General features: G+C 39.5%; 1 protein-coding gene across 1 annotated transcript; it reads left to right on the forward strand.

Moving 5' to 3' along the window:
• Nucleotides 1–688: 688 nt before the first annotated feature.
• LOC127431139 (stress-induced-phosphoprotein 1-like) lies at nt 689–22,989 on the forward strand. The gene is made up of 14 exons (XM_051681418.1): nt 689–754; nt 3,379–3,588; nt 5,080–5,221; nt 11,803–11,944; nt 14,425–14,590; nt 14,679–14,805; nt 15,190–15,292; nt 15,487–15,607; nt 17,298–17,394; nt 17,500–17,624; nt 18,514–18,550; nt 18,652–18,755; nt 18,885–19,057; nt 22,100–22,989. The coding sequence occupies exons 1-14, from the start codon at nt 746–748 to the stop codon at nt 22,170–22,172; spliced, it is 1,629 nt and encodes a 542-aa protein (XP_051537378.1). The 5' UTR covers nt 689–745; the 3' UTR covers nt 22,173–22,989.
• The last annotated feature ends 208 nt before the right edge of the window (nt 22,990–23,197 follow it).

Here is a 23,197-nt window from a genome sequence, read left to right on the forward strand (position 1 = left end):
AGCTTAAATATAATTTTGCCTCATTATAATTTTTTTGTTGTTGCTTCTCACAAGTTAGTATGAATAAAGAATGTATTATTTAATATAAACAGAAATATATTCTATTTTTTAATTAATATTTTTGTCTTGTTGCTGTATTGTTTGTGCACTGGAAGCTCCTGTCACCAAGACAAATTTTTATTTATTTTTTATTTATTTTTTATATTGAACATTATGTAAAACAATTTCAGGATCAGCAATGAACAAGTACAAAAAGACAAAACACTATTATCAAGAAAAAAATCAAGACACAGGAGCATAACCAACAAATTCTAAACAAATAAGAATTATACAATAAAGGCACATTTAAATTAAATCAATAGAATATTGATGAAATACAGAACTGAAATGTTCTTCTAAAAATCTTAGTTTGTGTTTACCAGACGAAAGAAAGTCATTCACATCTGGGATGGCATGAGGGTGAGTAAATGATGAGATATTTTTTATTTTTGGATGAACTATCCCTTTTTAACTTCACTCACCCAGAGTATAAAGTGCAGCATTAAAAGGAGGCTTCTTGGTAATTCGTTTTTTGCTAGTTTCACATGCGCAAAGGTATGTAACCGCGCCTCTGCCTACAAAACTTTATCCAGTGGGTTTAAGCTAAAATACCTGGCAACCCAGCTCTCCGGATGCATTGATAATAGCCAGAGAGGCGGGGCGACGCCAGTGTCTTTAGTAGCTTCTGGAACCTCATGTCCTCGAGATGGAGAAAGTAAGTAACACTTTCAGAGAATTAACGACATAAAAAAGAAAGAGCAGCTTCTTTTGGAACCGTCGTGCTAAGTAAGCCATGTGTAATGTTCAATATCCCTTTTAATTGAAAAGACGATTTATATAAACCGTTATAATGGTTTGTAGGGGATACTAAGCCAGCTGGTTAAAGGCGCGTTAGCAGTTGAATCGCGTTGTAACATGCAATCTCGGGAAACGTTTTGTCCACTGTGGTTTTCTTAGGAAGACTAATCATTATTAGCACAAATGTTATTAATGCATATTCATTTAACTGGGCGGTCTGCAGCATCGGTTAGCATGTTAGCATAAGCTCATGTCAGATTTAGATACTGTGTGTGTGTGTGTGTGTGTGTGTGTGTGTGTGTGTGTGAGTGAGTGAGTGAGTGAGTGAGTGAGTGAGTGAGTGAGTGAGTGTGCGCGCGCGTGCATGTCAGATCTAGATACTTGTGTGTGTGTTCATGTCAGATCTAGATACTTGTGTGTGTGTGTGTTCATGTCAGATCTAGATACTTGTGTGTGTCAGATCTAGATACTTGTGTGTGTATGTCAGATCTAGATACTTGTGTGTGTGCGTGTGCTCATGTCAGATCTAGATACGTGTGTGTGTGTGTGTGTGTGTGTGTGCTCATGTCAGATCTAGATGCTTGTGTGTGTGTGTGTGTTCATGTCAGATCTAGATACTTTGTGTGTGTGTGCGCGCGCATGTCAGATGTAGATACTTGTGTGTGCGTGTGCATGTCAGATGTAGATACTTGTGTGTGTGTGCGTGTGCATGTCAGATGTAGATACTTGTGTCTGTGCACGTGTCAGATCTAGATAGGTGTGTGCATTTCAGATCTAGATACTTGTGTGTGTGTGTGTGCATGTCAGATCTAGATACTTGTGTGTGTATGTCAGATCTAGATAATGTGTGCGCGTCAGATCTAGATACGCGTGTGTGTGTACATGCATGTCAGATCTAGATACGCGTGTGTGTGTACGTGCATGTCAGATCTAGATACTTGTGTGCGTGTGCATGTCAGATCTAGATACTTGTGTGCGCGTGCATGTCAGATCTAGATACTTGTGTGTGTGTGTGTGTTCATGTCAGATCTAGATAATGTGTGTGTGCGCGTGCATGTCAGATCTAGATACGTGTGTGTGTGCATGTCAGATCTAGATACTTGTGTGTGTGTTCATGTCAGATCTAGATAATGTGTGTGTGCGCGTGCATGTCAGATCTAGATACGTGTGTGTGTATGTCAGATCTAGATACTGTGTGTGTGTGTGTGTGTGCGTGCGTGCATGTCAGGTCTAGATGTGTGTGCGTGCATGCAAGATCTAGGTGTGTGTGTGTGTGCATGCATGTCAGATCTAGATGCGTGTGTGCATGTCAGATCTAGATACGCGTGTGTGTGCGTGCATGTCAGATCTAGATACTTAGGTGTGTGCGTGTGCATGTCAGATCTAGATATTTGTGTGTGTGCGTGCGTGTCAGATCTAGATACTTGTGTGTGCGTGCGTGTCAGATCTAGATACTTGTGTGTGTGTGTGTTCATGTCAGATCTAGATAATGTGTGTGCGCGTGCATGTCAGATCTAGATACGTGTGTGTGTGTGCATGTCAGATCTAGATATTTGTGTGTGTGTGTGCGTGCATGTCAGATCTAGATACTTGTGTGTGCGCGCGTGCGTGTCAGATCGAGACGTGTGTGTGTGTGTCTACGTGCATGTCGGATCTAGATGTGTGTGCGTGTCAGATCTAGATACTTGTGTGTGTGCATGTCAGATCTAGATACTTGTGTGTGTGCATGTCAGATCTAGATACTTGTGTGTGTGCATGTCAAATCTAGATACTTGTGTGTGTGCATGTCAGATCTAGATACTTGTGTGTGTGCATGTCAAATCTAGATACTTGTGCGTGCATGTGTGAAGGGTGGAAAATGAATATTTCAGGATTTTAAAGCTCCCCCTGTGATTTCCCTTAACCATTCAGTAGCAGGACATTTTATCAATACACTATAGAGTTCTAATTACACTGTGTGCTATGGCTTTGCAGGGAAAAGTGTTGTTACTGACTCTTATATATGACTTTGGGGCATTAGATGTCCGTGACATTTACATGGATTCTTGACAACAGATGCTGCACTGCTGCTGAGCACACTGAGTGTGTGTCCATCTCCCACAGTTCTCTATTTCTAGGAGTGTCTTTTTGACACCAGACCAGAACATGTATACCTGTTCTTTACCATAATACATCTTCCGCCAAATGCATGTTTGTTGTCTGCTGTACAGGCAAATAAGTTCTACAAGTACGCAATAAAGAAAAAGTTCACTTAAAATGAAAGTCAAGTCTAGGCTGTGCTTTTCCATACAACAAAAGTGGAACTGTCAAGCTCCAAAGTTGTCCACATGACTCATTACAATGTATGACAATATTTCTTAAATTTAGGGCATTATTCAGTTGAAAATCTTTCATTACACCTTAGCTCTCAAATACTAAAGTAGTTAAAGACCCCGAAGTGGACAAATGGCATTTGTGTCTTCACTGAATAGCACTGCTGTTCTCTTTCTGATATAATGGGACAGATTTTGGATTTTACGATTTATTCCTATCTTTTCCCAGGTATCGCAGCTGAAAGATCAGGGTAACAAGGCGCTGAGTGCAGGGAATGTTGATGAAGCGGTTAGGTGCTACACGGAGGCCCTGACGTTAGATCCCTCCAATCACGTCCTCTTCAGCAACCGCTCTGCCGCCTACGCCAAGAAAGGTGACTACGACAATGCCCTGAAAGATGCCTGCCAAACCATAAAGATCAAGCCAGACTGGGGCAAGGTCAGTTGTTATTGCTGCTATTGTCTTTTTCAAATTCTTGCCGCTTTACCTTTTTATCTTTGATATGTAACAGGAGCTTGTCCAACATTTATGTAGTATTTAGCCATGGAACATGTTTCCCATGGTCATGGAAAAGTCAGGGAAATTAATAAAATTTCAGAAGCCATGGTATTGTCTGTAGTGAATATACACTCACTGAGCACTTTATTAGGAACACTATGGTCCTAATAAAGGTCCCGATGTGGTCTTCTGCTGTTGTAGCCCATCCGCCTCAAGGTTCGACGTGTTGTGCTTTCTGAGATGCTATTCTGCTCACTACAATTGTACAGAGTGGTTATCTGAGTTACCATAGCTTTTCTGGCCATTCTCTGTTGACCTCTCTCATCAACAAGACATTTTCATCCGCAGAACTGGCGCTCACTGGATGTTTTTTTGTTTTTGTCATCATTCTGAGTAAACTTTAGAGACTGTTTTGCGTAAACAGGAGATCAGCAATTGCAGAAATACTCAAACCAGCTCGTCTGGCACCAACAATCATGCCACGGTTGAAATCACTGAGATCAAATATTTTTCCCATTCTGATGGTTGATGTGAACATTAACTAAAGCTCCTGGCCCATATCTGCATGATTTTATGCATTGCACTGCTGCCAAACGATTGGCTGATTGGATAATTGCATGAATAAGGTGGTGTACAGGTGTTTCTAATAAAGTGCTCAGTGAGTGTACATTTTTTTTTCTAGTTTATTTTGCTCTAAAGTATTCCATGAGCTAGATATTGCTCTTGTGTACAGTAAAAAAAAAATGCTCTGGAACCATAGTGATGTCCGTGAATTGTTCTTTTGAGTCGGTTCCTTGCAGTGTATTAGCTCAAATAGTTTCCAAATCGGCCTAAATTATTCATAAAGGGACTACACTTCACACTCCATTCACTCCCATTCAATCACATCTGAAACCTGGAGACCGCAAATGCAAAATTCTTCAAAGAAATTTCGCACCAGGAGTGGAGTGTGGTTCAAGTTCGGCGAACTCTTGCCTGCTAATCCGAATGACAAGAAGACGCATGACTAATAGAAGACCGAAATGTGATGCACTGACCTCTTGGCTCAATTTAAAGGACACATATTTCAAAGCTTCATGTTTTTATTGTTTCTGGAAATTGATTAGGTGGTATATTCTAACATTTTGAATGTAATTTTATTTGTGATTGAATTAAAACCTGAAGCTCTCACGTGTGACATATCCTGGTCCATTGCGATGTCCGAAATAATATTTTTTTTTTTGCGTGCTCAAAGCCTAGTTTGACCGGGGCTTTAGCAAATCAGTCTGAATAAAATGTATTTAAAAAATTGAGGAATAACAAATGACTGGATAGGTCATGGAAAAGTAATGGAAATTCATTGGTCATAAAGGTTGTGAACCCTGATGGAAGGACATGCTCCATAGAGCCATAATCTTTATTTTACATTTGTTTTATTTTGTCCTTTTAAAGGGTTATTCAAGAAAAGCTGCTGCTTTAGAGTTTCTTGGGCGACTTGAGGATGCTAAAGCAACCTATCAGGAGGGGTTACGTCAGGAGCCGTCCAATCAGCAGCTCAAGGAGGGACTTCAGAACATTGAAGCACGGTTAGCAGGTAAAGAATGTTTGTTTTTGTCAGCTAAGATGTTCAAAAAATGGATTGATGATCAAAAATATTATTGCAATTGGTAAAGGCCTGTTCACACCAAGAACAAAATGAAAACGAAAAAAATCAAGGGCAATTTGCTTGCATTCACATGCTTTAACACATGATACAACCCATATGAAAGTACAGATATCACTCGCTTTAGGGTCAGTCCATCTCAAGTGGTCCAATAATTGAAAAGTTGGATGCTTGACCGTTTTTAATTTTCCTATTTAAAAAAAAAAAAATTTGAGTAATTACCTCTATGTACTGGTATTGCACCAGTTTTTTATTTGTATTTTGTTTGGTTTAACCACAACGGCCATCATTGTGTCATGGCACACCAGTGTTTCCCACAGGATTTTGTGGGACTATGGAGGGTGGACCTCCGACCCTCTAGGGTGGTCCGGGGGCATGCTCCCCCTGAAAATAATTTTGTACATTTTAAAGTTAAATACTTCCATCTGCTGCATTTTGAGAGCAAAATTAAGACGCTAGTGTTGTGCTCTTTAAACAATTTTGTGCGCTTAAAGCTGCAGTAGGCAACTTTGAAATAAATCGAATTGTGAGAAACAGCGCCCCAATTCTTCCCCAAATACATGACGCTCTTCACCCCCAGCTAGGGTTTAATTGACAGCTGCTCACAAACAGAGCCAAGGCCTGCCTCGCCAAAAGCAATTGGCTAAAATTAGCTGGATTGACACTACCCGACCCACAGTTTTCACTCGGAGCTAGAGTCTGTGGTGCTAACTAATCTCTCACAGGGTACAAACTAGGGATGTCAGTTTCAGCTTTTTATCTTGTAACGTTACCTCAGACTGCTAAAGATAGCTAGCTAGTGAATCCGTAAGCAGTGTAACGTTATGCCAATTAACCCAGTAACGCTAACGTTAATTTACGGTAATCATCATGATTACGGTGACCATATTCTGGTTTTCCAAAAAGAGGACTCCTTTTTAGGGTTCGGTTAGGGTTACTATGAATGCAAAATTTAATACAGTGAAAAAGACACTCTATTAGCAATAACATAAATATATAAAAATAAATAAAAATTTCAAACATTCTTTTGAATGTCCATGTACTAAAATAAAATATTTGATGCCATGAGTGTACATTCATTTACTATTACTATTATTTTGAATGGCCATGGAAAAGGAAGCAATGTGATAACAATTTTACCTGGTTGCAAAAAGTAGTCCGTTAATTTACCTGATGAACTTTCACCTTTTGCTGACTCTTTATGCTTCACAGAGCTAATGTGTGCTTCTAAATCACTTGCACCTTTATTAGCAACTGACACATAAGTGCCAGCTTTACATGTCATACATTCTGCTTCCCACGGATCTCGACCTGGACGAAAGCACGGTAATTTTTTGTGCAAATTTTCTGTAAATTTGCACTTTCGTTTGGGCATTGTTTCCACTCAGCTGTCATTTGCTGCTACTGTCAAGCTGTTTAATGCCGAACGCAACAGCGCTATGCACATTCGCGGAGAGCTTAACAGGCAGGAATTTGGCCAATGGTTGCTGCAATCCTCTTATAATTGATCAATTGGTATGCGAGAAGGCGGGACTTACAAAGAGGGGTTAAAGCAATGCAAATATGTGCGCACACACAATGAAGTATTAGACCAGATGCACATCATAATGCAACTAAAGCCGAATCCCGGACATTTTTGCATATTTAGAAATCCCGACCGGACGCTTTTTTAAGGTTTTTTTAAGAGGACGTATGGTCACCCTAATCATGATTCTAACTTCAGCAATAATATTATCTGTTTGCTCTTGTACACTGGTGATGATACATTGTGTGTGGAGAAGTGTATAAATGCAGTGGATACATTTAAGGTTAGTTAACGTTACTTACCTCAAAGATTTGTCGTCCTCCTCAACCACATAACGTTAGACAGATCCAGGAATACTCCAGTGCATATATCTGCGAGTGTGTGTGTGTGTGAGTTTACAGCAGTGGGCGAGAAGCTGACTGAACTGACAGGAGCTGACTGGCACGCAAGAGAGAGCGCAAAACACAACCTTTTATTTTATGTTATTATGAGACTGAGAAGTGCAAAAGTATTTTAGATGAGAAGTGTAAAATTGTTTTCGGTTCATTATGAGACCGTGGTGGGCCGCCAGAGTCTAGTCAATTAATGGGAAACACTGCACACAACAAATTTTGGTTATATAGCCGTTTACGGAAACCTCAATATCTCGGCTCAGGATGGTCCTAGCTCCTTGGAACAAAAACTGATCTCTAGAGCGCATTACAAGGTACATGGACATTTTGCACATTCTTCTTCCTTAGACTTAGAACTTAAGTCCTAATGTAATGCTCATGATTGCTTAAAGTTCCACTTTTTTAGGGGGTACCTAGGTAAGTATAGTGTGCATGCAGAACATTTCATGCAGACTTCTCTTATTTATTTTTTATGGGGCGAGAAAGTGCAATTTTGTTTTAATTCCCCCTCACTTTCGGGTTGAATATCTCTGGTGGGGGACCAGATAGGAACCTGAAATATTCACAGAAGTAAGTCCTCTATAGTAGCATTCTGCTGGGGAAAAGCCTAATTTATTCATGCATTTGATATAACAGATATAATATAAGCATAACAAGTACCAAAAATGAACAGTATTTTACATGTTTACATGGACATGTTTTATTAGTAGCTGTGAGATTTCCTCACTCAGTCTCTTTGAAATGTTGTGGGAGCGTCTGGTGACAGTAGTCAATTTGGCAGGTGTCAGTTTTCTGAGAACATTGTTCATGGAAACCCACACTTTGTCCTCAGTAGACATTTTGAATGATGTTCTTGGGCCTGGTGGGTGGAAGAATTTTACAAAAACATAACAGTTTTCCACGATGATGTCCTCAACCAGTGGTGTGTCTTTAGTTTCTCAGGCAGTGAAACAGAGAATTCATCCCTAGGGAGAACGACAGTGATTATATCTGCTCTGTCAGTCACAACCCACTGCTTAAAGGTGACGTTATCAGGAAGCATGTCATCTTTGTCCGACTCTTCAAGCATCTACAGTAAGGCCTCTATACCTTGACACTGGTCGCACTTGTTAAGCATGCAGTCATAACTGTTTATGTCACAGACTAGAAGTTCCAGCAGGTCCTTGTAGCCCATTTTTGGCTTTGCTGACTTAACCATCAACTTGATGTTCTGATGTTGTGTGCAGACACAGACAATGTGAGTTCCAGATGCTCCTGCCAGCACACACCATTTTGGCTGCAGTTCACAAAATTTTGATCTCCCTATCTTTAACTCTGGGTGCTGATTTTTTAAAAACCACATACAGTTCATTTCCCCTCACATAAAACTAAACACTTTTGTTTATGAAAGTGGTAACATTTTAGACCTCATTGACAAGCATAAGCTATTGTATGTCAATCATAAACATAATTTATATTATTTGTTATGCTTATATTACATCTGTTCATTTCTCAAAATGCATGAATAAAGTAGGCTTTTCCCCAGATTTCTACTAGCCCTAGCTCTGTAACCAGTGGAATCTCAAATTCAAAATATTTAGAGCAGAATGCTACTATAGAGGACTTATTTCTGTGAAAATTTCAGGTTCCCATCTGGTCCCCCACCAGAGATATTCAATCCGAAAGTGAGTGGAATAAAAAAAAAAATTGCACTTTCTTGCCCCCACAAAAAAAATAAAAAAATAAATAATAATAAGAGAAATCTCAAACCTGAAATGTTCTGCATGCACACTATACTTACCTAGGTACCCCCTTAAAAAAATGAAGACTGAGTCTCGAACCCTTCCCATTATAAATTGACCCTAAAAGTGGAACTTTGAGCAATCTTGAGCATTACATTAGGACTTAAAGGAATAGTTCACCCAAAAATGAAAATTTGCTGATAATTTACTCACCCTCAGGCCATCCAAGATGTGTCTGAGTTTCTTTCTTCATCAAAACAGAATTTAAGATTTTTAGGATTTCATTTCAGGCCTCCTCCTCTAAACAATGCAAGTGAATGTACTCCATTTTTTGACGGTCCAAAATGCATATTTAGGGTGCATCAAAATAATCCACACGACTCCAGTCGACAAATAAAGTTCTTCTGAATGCAAACAATTGATTATTTTAAGAAACGAAACAATACTTATACTTTTTAACTACAAATGTTCGCTTCCGTACATCTCTGTGACGCGCGCTCATGAGAGGGATGACGTAAGCTCGTTGGTAAGGTCACGCGTCACGTGGAGGAGGAGTCAGGAAGCGCGGCATTGTTTACATTGTTTTTTTTTTTAAATTATTATTTGGAAATTATTTTTTTTTTTATTTTATATTGTTTTGAAATTGTTTTGGACTGTTTTGGTTTGTGAACGGCGCTTGGTCTGTGGTCTGTGCAGGTTTCTCTTGTAAACAATGACACGCTTCCTGACTCCTCCTCCACGTGACGCGTGACCTTACCAATGAGCTTACGTCATCCCTCTCATGAGCAAGAACTGTTAGAAATAATCATACAGCTGTTGAAACAAAATAATGTGCTTGGTAGATGTAGTATTAAAATATTTTAAGCACATTCCCATTTTGTCAGCAATTGCTTTCCAGACAGAGTGCCAGCTCCACTCGCTGTCTATTTGGAATACTGCTTCAGACATATGACCCAATAAAAAGGAAATAAAACCCCTCACTTTGTCACATTTCTTTCCTGGTGTGAATAGATCTATAGAATGCATAATTTCAAATTTTGTTTGTGGCAAAGATTCACTTTCAGTGTGGTTAGGCCTTAAAGTACTTTACACCTCTGAACTTGGGGTACTTTGGGGGAAAATTACTGGCTAAATGAGTAACTTCATTCACACTTCTGCACTTGGTCAGGAAAACCTGGAAATATGAACTAATTTTAGAATAGTAATTTCCAGGTGTGGAAAATGTGGTATGCTCTGCTCTAAAATACACTGCCTGGCCCAAAAAAGTTTTGCATACTATAATATTTCGTTGGACCGCCTTTAGCTTTGATTACGGCGCGCATTCGTCGTGGCATTGTTTCAACAACCTTATGCAACGTCACAACATTTATTTCCATCCAAAGTTGCATTAAGTTTTGGCCGAGATCTTGTATTGATGACGGGAGAGTCGAACCACTCAATGTCTTTTCCAGCACATCCAAAAGGCTTTCAATGGGGTTAAGGTCAGAAGTCTTTGGTGGCCAATTCATGTGTGAAAATGATTCCTCATGCTCCTGGAACCACTCTTTCACAATTTGAGCCCATTGAATCTTGGCATTGTTGTCCTGGAATATGCATGTGCCATCAGGGAAGAAAAAATCCATTGATGGGATAACCTGGTCATTCAGTACATTCAAGTAGTCAGCTGAATTCATTTTTATTGACGTACAATGTTGCTGAGCCTAGACCTGACCAACTGAAGCAACTCCAGATTATAACACTGCCTCCATAGGCTTGTACAGTGGGCACTATGCATGACGGGTGCATTGCTTCATGCACTTCCCTTCTTACCCTGACACGCCCATCGCTTTGGAATAGGGTAAATCTGGACTCATCAGACCACGACCTTTTTCCATTGCTCCAGAGTCCAATCTTTATGCTCCCTAGCAAATTGAAGTTGTTTTTCCGATAAGCCTCACTAACAAGTGGCTTTCTTGTGGCCACGCAGCTGTTTAGTCCCAATCCTGTTCTCGTCACATTGTGCATGTGGAAATGCTCTTACTTTCACTATTAAACATAGTCACGAGTTCTACTGTCGATTTGGTTTTTTTTGTTTTTTTATTTATTTGTTTTTTTTTTTGCGATGTTGCTTCGAGCGTTTTAGTGATCTCCGATCACGCTCATTCAAGATTTTTTTCCACATTTCTTCTGTGAAGCTGACGGTTCACCACTATCCTTTCAGGTTTTAATAATACATGGTTTTAATAATGCGTTGGACAGTTCTTAACCCAATTCCAGTGATTTCAACAATCTCCTTACTTGTTTTCTGTTTGATGCAGGCCAACAATTTGCCCCTTCTGAAACACTAACATCTTTTCCACAACTACGGGATACGTCTTCCGACGTGGTTGTTTAAGAAATGAGAAGCTGCACACCGCATCAGTTAGGGTTAAAAGAATTGTTGCCAGCTGAAACATATTAATCACTGCAATAATGATCCAATCATAGGCTCTTAAGTATCTGCTTATTTAAATCCAAACTTTTTTTTTTTTTTGGCCAGGCAGTGTATTTGGGCACCTATAAATAGAATTTTGTGTGAGCAATCTCAGTAAAAATTATTTAAAGTCTTTATCAAGTAATCATAACTTTCAACGTATGAAAAAATCATGGAAATTTGTAAAAAAAAAAAAAAAATGGAAACTTTGTCTGTAACATTTGTAAGCAGGAAGTTCTGCGGGTGCTTTTCTTGTACCTTTTTAACGACTTGTACCAAAGTGTTTTGGTAAGAGCAAAAGATTATTGAAAGATTATTTGGATAAGTATGTGTGGAGGTGTGCAAAGCTGTAATATTACAACAGCACGGCTCATCTTCAAATATTCACTGTGATAACTGATGTTGTTTCATGTTCTTTTTAGAAAGGAAGATGATGAACCCATTTTCTATTCCCAACTTGTATGAGAAGCTGGAGGGCGACTCTCGAACCCGAGCGCTGCTTTCTGATCCCAGCTACAGGGAGCTGTTGGAGCAGCTCAGAAACAAACCGTCAGAGCTTGGCACGTAGGTGCTCTGTGTCCATTTCTGTTTGTCTTCCTCTAGGCCTGGGTATATTTAATTTTTCTGCATTCCATATCGGATAGTGGCCAGTAGACCGCATTGCTTTTCAAAAGTGTACTCTTGACTGCGAGCGAATTGGGGATGTGCCGGGGTGGTCAACTTATCAACTAGTTGTCTAACATCTGACTAGTCGATGAATGGGGTCGACTACTAACGTTGGTATTTTTAGTGGTGGTGGTGGTTTTAATGAAAGATGCAATTCTCAAATTAATTGAGAGACGCAACATCTTAAAGAGCATTTTTGCTTGCCGTTTGCTTGTGCTTAACAGTGGATAACAGTCAGCACAGTAAAACCTATGTAATAAGTTTAATATCTTTAATGCATTAGGTTTCGTCTTTTTTTCATGCACTGTTGTTACAGCAAAGCGCTGCATCATAAACACCTTAAAAGATACTGCGAGTAACATTCCTGTATTTGTTGGGTTTTGTGGAGAGATTGAAGTCTGAAGTAAATACTTTCAATTCAGCTTGATGTCGTGAACTAGATATGTACCCGCAATATTATCTTGCAGTCCTGTGGTTTTGAATGCGCAGCGAGTATCACCCTGAAGCACTCCGGTTACGTTGAAGTGCGTCATTCTGCGTTCAGGATGTGCATAAGTGGTTTTGTGCCGCTCTGTTTTGGAGCCTTTCTTATTTCTTACTTTTCTAACTTTGATTGATTTGTGCAATAAGTTTGCTACTTTGCTTCTTTGAATATCTGTGAGTCACCATGTTGAAGTACTGCAACTAGTGTCTGGATATCCCTCTAAAAGGCGTCTGATCGGGTTCACGTAAACAACAGAGGCTAATTATATATTTTTATCCTTAACAACGACTAGTCGATATGTCGTTCAAACAACCGACCAACTAGTTGATTATGATAATTGGTAGTTTTGCACATCCCTAGAGCAAATATGAACACGTTTGACACATGCAAACTACAACTACTTTGTTATACTCTTTTAGTACACGCATTGGCAGGCGTATGCACCGACAAGGACTGTCTGCATGTTGAAAATCTGGGCCACGCGCAGACAGTGCTGCTGAAGAAATTTGCGTCACGCATACTGGCCACTGTGACGAGGCGGGTAGATGTAATAGATGTAGCAATTGGGCTAATCGTCCGAGGAGGGGGATAAATGCAGCGGAATGCGGCAGTTCGAGAGAGAGAGAGAGAGAGAGAGAGAGCCACATGCAGCTGCCATGTGTGTTTGTGTTGTGTGTCTTTTTGTTTAAATTAAATATTATTTTGACTGTTCAGCTGGTTCCCGCCACCTCCTTTCCCAGCCTTAACCTTGTTACATTGGTGCCGAAGCCCGGGAAGGAGGAGGGATGCGCTGTTGTGGAGTCCTCGCCACTGCCATCCACCCAAAGGAGCAGCCGCGGCCATCTGCCGGGGGACAGAGGAGTTGCTGCCGACAACCTGGACGCAGAGGAACGTCCACCGTCCGCGAGGGAGGAGGGGCTTGCTGCCAGCTGCCTGGAGTGGTGGAGCCGCTGCAATGGGCGGATGAGTTCCCTACCGGCTGCCAAAATGCGGAGGGGCGTTCCATCTGCCAGGGGTCAAAGGACTGGCTCCGGTCCGCCCGGGGAGGAGCGGCTGTCGTCCGCCAGAGGGTGGTGGAGTGATCGAAGACCAGGCGATGGCATGTCTGGGAAACCGGCGAGCACGTTTTTTTTCTCTCTCTCTCTCTCACTGCCCTTTCTCTCTCCTCTTTTTTTTGTTTTGTTTTTCCCTCACCTCATCCCCCTCCCCAGCCCTGGAGAGGCGGGGAAAAGCCTGCCAGCAGGCGCAGCCAGAGGGACAACAGTGACCTTTATTTTCGAATCATGTAAATATCTCCAGGTTTACGTAAACGAACGTAAGAGGCATTTTTCTGACATTAATTATTCGCTTTCCAATCACAATAATCTATCAATGCTATGAATCGTTCTTTTTGGACAAGGTCTCTTTATGTAGCGTTGCATGCGCTAGCTCCATGCATTACCATGCTAGACTGAATGCAATCCAATCTCTGGACATCATCATTTCAGAGCGGCTGTTCCAAGGAGGGTAGCCACCCGTCCTGTAAAATACCTGCAAACTGTCCCGTATTAAGCTGGTCCCTTGGTGGGTCATGGGTGACCGGCATTCAAAAAAAGTGGGTCGCAGTGGGCAAAAGGTTGAGAAACCTTGATTTAGCCTTCAGGCTGCATTGTGTAAGGGATAATTTACTTTCAGACGGTCATTATCGCAAAATAAACACGGACAGGACTCTAGTATCGCACTGAAGGATTTTATTTTGTGATAATGGCCGGCTTACTGTACATTTTTATTTTCCACAGTAGCATTTATTACATGGCTACTGTGCTTTTATTTTCTATGACTGTTTTTTGACTTTGTGAGTGGCTCTCTTGTTATACCAATGCTAATTTCCTTCATTTGTTGTTCTGAATGTTAGAAAACTGCAGGACCCTCGTGTGATGACCACTCTGTCAGTGCTGCTGGGTCTCGATCTGTCTGGTGTGGATGAAGAGGAGGAGCCGACTCCGCCCCCTCCCCCTAAGCCCAAAGAGACAGCTCCACCCCCTCCCAAAGAGGAAGACCTGCCCGAGAACAAGAGAATGGTACTGATGGGTTAAGCATATATGGTTTTGCATGGATCTAGTGCTCTGTCTGAAGTGGCTTAACCTAACCCTGACTGTATTCCTCCAGGCCTTGAAGGAGAAGGAGCTGGGAAACACAGCATATAAGCAGAAAGATTTTGCCACTGCACTGAAGCACTATGAAGAGGCTCTAAAACATGACCCCACCAACATGACCTATTTGTCAAACCAAGCAGGTAAGTGTTATACAAATGCCGGAGTCGTGGCACAGCAGTCATGGGAATTATGCAGTGCACTATGCAATAAATTATGCAGTGATCTTATAATGTAGCTTCTACAAAGTAGCAACCCTTTGCCTACAGCTCTGCATATTATATGTATTCTCTCAACCAACTTCATGGGCTCTATCATGTGATGCTTTTTAAACATTTAGTTATGTTCAAAAACTTATATGTAGGCACAATTGATATTGTTTACCAAATATTTTCAAACAGTAAAGCATATGCATAATGAAAAGCAAGTGTTCTCAAGCATGTCCAAACTTACAAGTCTATCAGTACTGTAAGTATAGAAATCAAATAAGATTGAATCAATCTAAAGTATTTATTTTTCTCTTTCAGCTGTTTATTTTGAAAAGGGGGAGTTTGAGAAATGCAGAGATCTTTGTGAGAAGGCCATTGAGTTGGGTAGAGAGAACCGGGAAGACTACAGACAGATTGCTAAGTGAGTGCTTTTGGTGTGTGCACGCACACTTGGAGCCATGACCCTGAAATTCCTAGTCAGGGCCTGAAACTCATTTCTGAACCCACCCCACTGGTTGTTGTGTGAATTTAAACACTGGTTACTTTAATCCAATACCTTGAAATATAATTTCTATAGAGCTCTATACACATCTCTTTCTGTCTATCTGTCTGCAGGGCATATGCCAGGATCGGTAACTCCTACTTTAAGCAGGAAAATTACAAGGAGGCTATCCAGTTCCTAAATAAGAGTCTAACAGAGCATCGCACACCTGATGTCCTCAAGAAATGCCAACAAGTCAGTGAGATTTACACTATTTTGTCAGTGACTCCAATGTATCCCTAAATATTTTTCCGGTGGGGTTGGTGGATATGACAAAACCTTTCAAGAACATGTCTGGGTCATATTTTACCCCAAAATCTGAATAAATAAGAAATTCTATTTTTAGTATAATGTATGGTTTAAGTAGTATGGTTTAAGATTGGTTGCATAGTGACATAAATTTCATGACAATTCTCAATTTCTCCCTAATTCTCATCAGCGTAATTTGATAAATATCATTACTGTAATGTGAAAATGATTTGTTGTTGTTGTAAAGTCATGGTAGTTATGTATAGTCATACATCATGGTAGTATTTGTTATACTGATTTTAATTTTTAATTGATATTCAAAATTATTGTTTACAGTTTACAATACTGGATTTCACTAATGAGAATATAAAGAGAATAAGAATTATAAAGGTGCACTCAATATGTTTTTAGCTGGCGATTACTTGTCCTAATAGTACCAGTGGTTTTGGACTTTATACTGACACCTATCGTCATGGATTTACAGTCTTTGTTTACTTAACACAGTTGTCCACTGCCGCCGGACAGCAATTCAGAGTAAACTTTCCATCACCTTTGTACAACCTTCACATTGCATTCCTTCAAAGTACCATTTAACAGCCCTTTCATAGTGGAAAGCAGGCACAACATCGCCTCTATGACATGGACCGTCATCGAGATCTTTTCACTGTGCATTTAAAGTAAAGGTTTTGACTCTTTCTGTGTAATATTAGTCCAAAGACGAGAGCCACGCAATCCATTTGTCATTGAATAATGTATATTTTAAAACCCTTTCTGTTCTTTACAATCAGTTATTGATCAAAAACACAAGAAAATTTTCAGTCTGTTCACACAGAACGGATGCTGTAAAGAATTGACCAAAACAAACACTTCTGTCTAAGTCCCTGCACTGGTCTTAAGAGACCGTACCATTTAGGCTTTTGTTCTAAAGATCAATGTAAATACTTGTAAATAGTATAAATTTGGCATGTAAAAAATAAAATAAATAATAATGATATATTATATATATATATATATATATATATATATATATATATATATATATATATTCAATTTCAAGAATATATAGACTTTTTTTAAAAAGCTAAAATGTGACCAAAATGATGAAAAACTAATGATAAAATGTAATTTGCAAAATTTATATTTCTGTAAGTTAACAAGTTAGAAGGTCCCCTGCATATTTAATAACAGCATTAGATGAAAGATAATTTCTTTAATACTGTAGGAAAGCAAAATGGACATTAGAACTGAAATGTATTATTTTTTTATCATGTTTATTATTGCAATTCAAAGTGCAATATTCTTCAATTTCAATTAGATTTTTAGGTCAGAATCATATAGCCCTACTGCAAATAATTTTAATGTTCCTAAAATGGGCTTCATTTACGTAAAATATAATTTCTTATTTATTCTTTTCATCTGAGGTGAAACGAAAACTCAAACCATTCTGAAACTCTTTAAACATGATTTTGTTTCTGGGTTGTTGATTTTAAATTAAATGAATGTAAATAACTGAAACTGAGACTTCATGTATGCCCTTCTATAGAAGCTTGTATAAGCGGGAGGCAGGAAAGGTTATACATTTTCTGTCAAAAAATGTTGACTTGTTTTAAATATGTGCTTTTCTGCTACCTTGCAGGCAGAGAAGTTTTTGAAGGAACAGGAGAAACAGGCCTACATCAACCCAGATTTAGCTTTGGAAGAGAAAAACAAGGGCAATGATGCCTTCCAGAAGGGTGTGTTTATGAACCAAATTCACTCACAGGAAGTTCAGATTTATTAGTATACAAAGTTTTGACATTTACATTGCTATTGAATTGTTCTGTGATTGTGTATTGTAGGTGACTATCCTTTAGCCATGAAACATTACTCCGAGGCCATCAAGAGAAACCCATATGATTCCAAGCTCTTCAGCAACAGAGCTGCATGCTACACCAAACTACTGGAATTCCAGCTTGCCCTCAAGGTACAATCACACACATACACTGCTGTTCAAAGTTTTGGGTCACTTGACTGAAATGTTTCTCATGATCTTAAAAACCTTTTTATCTGAAGGCATATTCTTAAATGATTCAAATGAGTTTTGTAGACAAAAATATAATTGTGCCAACATATTAGTTGATTTCATTACAAAACTAAAATTGTATTGTCTTCCTCTGATACCATGTTTGTTATTTACACAAGAAATTGCGTTGCTGTGGTGAAAGCTACTTACTGACCGAGCCACATGTATACCAAGTAAAGAGTACGCCGCCTATACAGTGCATGTAAATGGGAACGCTATTTTCTTGCATTAAGCCACTTCTTGGTGTCATCGTCAGTGTCTCCTGTGAACAAGACATGGATGGCAACTGTTTACCCGTTTGGAGTTCACGATTTTTTAATAGAAATGTAATCCACTTTGTGATGAACACACAAGAATCAAAGTCGTTATTTACTGAAAAATATTTTTTTCAAATCTCATGTGTGCATGCATTCAATTAAAACGTGCCACGTCAAGATCCGTTGTGCCAGGTTATAGGTTCTCGCATGTTACGTCACCAATCATCATTGATGTCAAAACTAATGTGATGCATCTTGATGTGTTGAGTTCAGACTCATTATTCTTTGACAGATTAATCAAAAGAACTGGGGAATTGTTTGCAACTTGTATGTTCATTGTTTCTTGCAACCGGCGAGGACAATGGAAACATTTTTGAAAGTTGTCTATTATTTCAAAACGCTCAGTCTTTGTCTCTTCACATTCAGTTAAGGTCATAAGCGCTTAACTCTGCCAAAATGGTTTGGAGCAGTAGATTGAGTAACATGGGTTTCAAAAACACCAGTGGAATAACCATAGTTTTTCTGTTTCTCAGGATTGTGAGGATTGCATCAAACTGGACCCTAACTTTAGTAAGTGCTATACATTTTATTTCCTCAACTTCCCTGTGACAAACAAGTTAAAGTTTTCTGCATGCACACCTTTTTCATCCGTATACTGTTATTTTGTTTAGTTAAGGGTTACACACGCAAGGGTGCAGCACTGGAGGCCATGAAGGACTTCTCAAAAGCAATGGATGCCTACCAGAAAGCTCTAGAGCTTGACTCCAACTCCAAGGTATGCAAGAGCTGCTCTGTTAGGAGACAGTGCTATCTCTGGCAGTTTTAGGAGGGAGGATTGTGCTGTGCAGGAAGACCCCAGACAGCTAATGTTCTTGACCTCTGTTTTTCCCCTCCCGTCCTGCAGGAGGCGACAGAGGGTTTGCAGCGCTGCTTGGTGAGCCAGGCGATGCGTAACGACAGTCCTGAGGATGTGAAGCGGAGGGCCATGGCCGATCCAGAGGTGCAGCAGATCATGAGTGATCCAGCCATGCGTATGATCTTGGAGCAGATGCAGAAAGACCCACAAGCCCTCAGCGAGTAAGACTAACTACATATTTTTTTCTACATTTTATGTAATTTCGAAATATTATATGGAGTTTAAAAAGGTGAATTTTTGGGGCCTGGGTAGCTCAGCGAGTATTGACACTGACTACCACCCCTGGAGTCGCGAGTTCGAATCCAGGGTGTGCTGAGTGACTCCAGCCAGGTCTCATAAGCAACCAAATTGGCCCAGTTGCTAGGGATGGTAGAGTCACATGGGGTAGCCTCCTTGTTGTCGCGATTGAGTGGTTCTCGCACTCAATGGGGCGCGTGGTAAGTTGTGCGTGGATCGCGGAGAGTAGCATGAGCCTCCACGTGCTGTGAGTCTCCGCGGTGTCATGCACAGCAAGCCACGTGATAAGATGCACGGATTGACGGTCTCAGAAACGGAGGCAACTGAGACTTGTCCTCCCCCACCCGGATTGAGGTGAGTAACCGCGCCACCACAAGAACCTAGTAAGTAGTGGGAATTGGGCATTCCAAAATTGGGGAGAAAAGGGGATAAAATAAAAAATAAATAAAAAATAGGGTGAATTTGACAAACAGGGCCAGGTCACCCCAAAATAAAAAATAATTATGCTTTTAAATACACATTTTCCCCCAAATTGTCATTAAAAGTAAAAAGCCTGGACGTATTTATGGTAAAGCTTTTTTTTTTTTTCTAATTCCCATTATTCTCAATGATTCTCATTACTGCAGTTGTGTAACTTACAAAAAAAAAAGAAATAATAAATTAACCTCTCCAACTCTGGGTCATTTTTGGGCTGCCGCCTGCAGTTTTTCTCAAATTTTAATTCTCATCATCAACACATACTGTGGACTAAAATTGCGACAAAATATAAATAATATTGTATATGTTTACAATCTGATGATTAATACAATAAAAACTTTGTAACTTTGTAAGCATGTAATTCTGGTTCTGTTCACTCAGTCTCCCTTTTTTCATTCCACTAGATGGCAGCAAGTACTAGAATTTTCTTTTTTTCCCTCTATCACCTACCATTGCAAAGTTCCGATCTTGCATTTGCGCTCGTCCATTGACATTCAGACAAATTTTCAGTTCATGCACCACCGCCATTGTTTCATTGAGTATTTCGGCCTCTGAGTGGACTAGAAGCTCAATCTAGGTGTCATTAAAATTCCCCATTGCGATAATGTATAACATCTAATCAGTAGTCAATAACATACATTTCTGATGATTTGTTTAGCATGCTTTTCCTGCTGGACTGCATATTTTGTTCTGAACATCTTAGATATAACATTGGATTATTCACACAAGCAAGCTCAAAGGCAAGTAAAATAAGACAAGCAATTTGTTTGGAAAAATGCCTAAGGTAAAAGCAGATATAAAGTTTTTAGCTATTCAGGGCTTACAGCAGCAGTGATCTGCGCAAAAAAGAGAAGTTTGTATTTGATGTCTAACAAATATCATATTTCACTGTAACAGTATAGGGATGGGCAAGGAGGAGGTGGGAACCGGCTGAACAGTCAAAGTTTTAATGAGAAACTCGACTTTAAAAAAACACAGACACATATGCAGTGCGGCCGCGTGCGTCTTTCTCTCCCTCGAACTGGCATCTTAGACTGCCCTTTATCTCGCTCTCCCGCTGATAAGCCGATTCAGTGCCAGCCATGCTCCATCATGGCCCGGCCACACCCTCCTCCTTGTCACACTCCTGCCCCACCCGATTCTGGCCGGAGCACCACCGGCGACCCCTCCGTCCCCAGGCAGACGGCCGCGGCTGTTCCCCTGGCGGATGGCAGCGGTGAGGACTCCGTAACAGCGCATCCCTCCTCAAAGGCACCACTGTATAGGGACGGGCAAGGAGTAGGCGGGAACCGGCTGAACAGTCAACAAAGTTTTAATGAGAAACTCAACTTAAAACAAACGTAAGCAAACACAGACGCATATGCAATACGGCCGCGTTCATCTCTCTCCCTCGAACCGGTGTCTCCGGCTGCCCTTTATCTCGCTCTCCCGCTGATCAGCTGACTCCATCACGGCCCAGTCATGCCGTCTTCCTCGTCACATTCACTTTGTGATTCTTTTGAAAATCTTTTAAACTGTGGTATTAGGGCAACAAAATAAATTAGAGCTTTCATTTGATATATGATTTGTGTATTTAAGTGCTATATTAAAGACTTTTATATTCATATTAATATTTCTACCACATGACCTAGGTGGCACTGATTTGCGACACAAATGTTTTTAGGCCTCATTTTGTTATTTATATAACATAAATGCAGAAGTGATGGTTATCTATAAAAAGTTCAGATTCTAAGCTTTCAAACGATACCCCATTAGCCTGACTTACGTATTCGGAGACTTGAACATTTTAAGCGTAAACTTTTTCCCCCTTTTGGACTCGCCGGTGTTTAACGGCAGTAAAAACAAATAATACCATAATTTATAAATACTTTAAAAAAAAAAATTGTATTTTTTTATAAATAATATACTAATTAAATAGAATTACAATAATGAGAATTGCATGACAAAATGTGCTTTACTGTCATTTATAAAAAGTCACAATGCAAAAAATCTGAATGGTCCTAAAAATAGACTTCAAATTCTTTAAAAAATATCAGGGCTGTCAATCGATTTAAAATGTTTATTTGAATTAATTACAAGACATGCTGATTAATTAATCGAATTATTTTCAATTAATCGCATGCATCAATATTTGCTGTGAAATGTCCCAAATAAAGATATGTATATTATTAGTGATGTTTGTTCAGGCACACTGACTGCCCCCGCTGATGCGGCTTGTAAAAACACATAGTTACATGTATTTAGAGCTTGAATTGCTCAAATGGTAGGAAAATACATATTTTTATTACAGAATTTACGTAGGGGTGTGGAGGCATGATTAAATCCGTTAATGTTTTTCATGCATTCTTTTTTTATATAATTAATTGCACCAAATTAATGCGTTAAATTGACAGCCCTAGAAAATAAATATTTCTTTATAATTTTGGGATGAATTATGATTGTTATTTTTAAAATCTTGACTTACATATTCTTTTTCTTTGTTTATCCAGTCATCTAAAGAACCCCGTCATCGCCCAGAAAATTCAGAAACTGATAGATATTGGGCTAATAGCCATTCGGTGATCTAAGGAACCAGAAGATAACCTGGACAATATTCATCAACAGAACAACAACAGAAGACTGCGAAGGAAGTGGCTGCATTCCAATGAATAATCAAATCAAATTTTTCATCAAATTGAACATGCGCCCCATCCATTCTCCTCCCATTGTTCCATAAAGAAATGTGAATGTTTTTTTTGTTTTGTTTGTTTGTGTAATGCCTTAATTGGATTTATTAAAGATGTGATGCAATTGGTCGTTACTTAGCTCTGCATTACTGGAGTTTTGTCCAGGTCGATAGCTTTTAGATGTTTCATTGTCATTAAACAAAAGATATTCATGAGAGCATCTAGCCTTAGTGACACTAGTACATTACAAGAGAATTGGTTTTGAGCCTTAATATTATTAAAGGAAATTGTTTTTGAGAGGGCAGTATTTTTATCTCAGTATTTGGCATAATTACCTCTAAATATCATTTAAGTTAATGAATGCAGATCCATCATTCTAAAGTCTTTTTTATTATTTTATGTCAGTTTTGGTTTTCGCTGTGTTGGAGAAGTGGGTAGGGGAGCAGTCTCTGATATGACCGTTGACTCCTCAACAGTACTTAGTTTTCACATTGTAGGCCTGCTAAAGATCTGTCCATTTCTGAATCTAAATGCATCACTATTATTATAATGCACTTCTGTGGGGTGGGGTTTAATAGTTGAGAGGGTTCGTTCAAGCAAAATTGCCTTCCACCTGTTTGGCTTCAGTTCATAGTTTGCGATTGAGTAACTGACTGTGAGTTCAGCATCATATTGAAATGCAACATCAGTTAAATAAAGATCTGGATCCATGAGTTGTGTTGAGTCTGTTTAACTTACATTTTTAAATTTTCATGAAATCAAAGGGTTTATCACAGTACATTTTTTTAATTATACTTCCTTTTGCCCAAAAAATGGGGCTTTACTCTTTTAGTAGAACAAGATAAGCATGTGCTTTAATCCTGATGGAAACCACAGCATCACTGATTGCTTTACCTAACTGCACGTTGTGGATGTAGCCTT

Source organism: Myxocyprinus asiaticus, chromosome 3, assembly GCF_019703515.2.
Source record: "Myxocyprinus asiaticus isolate MX2 ecotype Aquarium Trade chromosome 3, UBuf_Myxa_2, whole genome shotgun sequence".
Lineage (NCBI taxonomy): Eukaryota > Metazoa > Chordata > Actinopteri > Cypriniformes > Catostomidae > Myxocyprinus > Myxocyprinus asiaticus.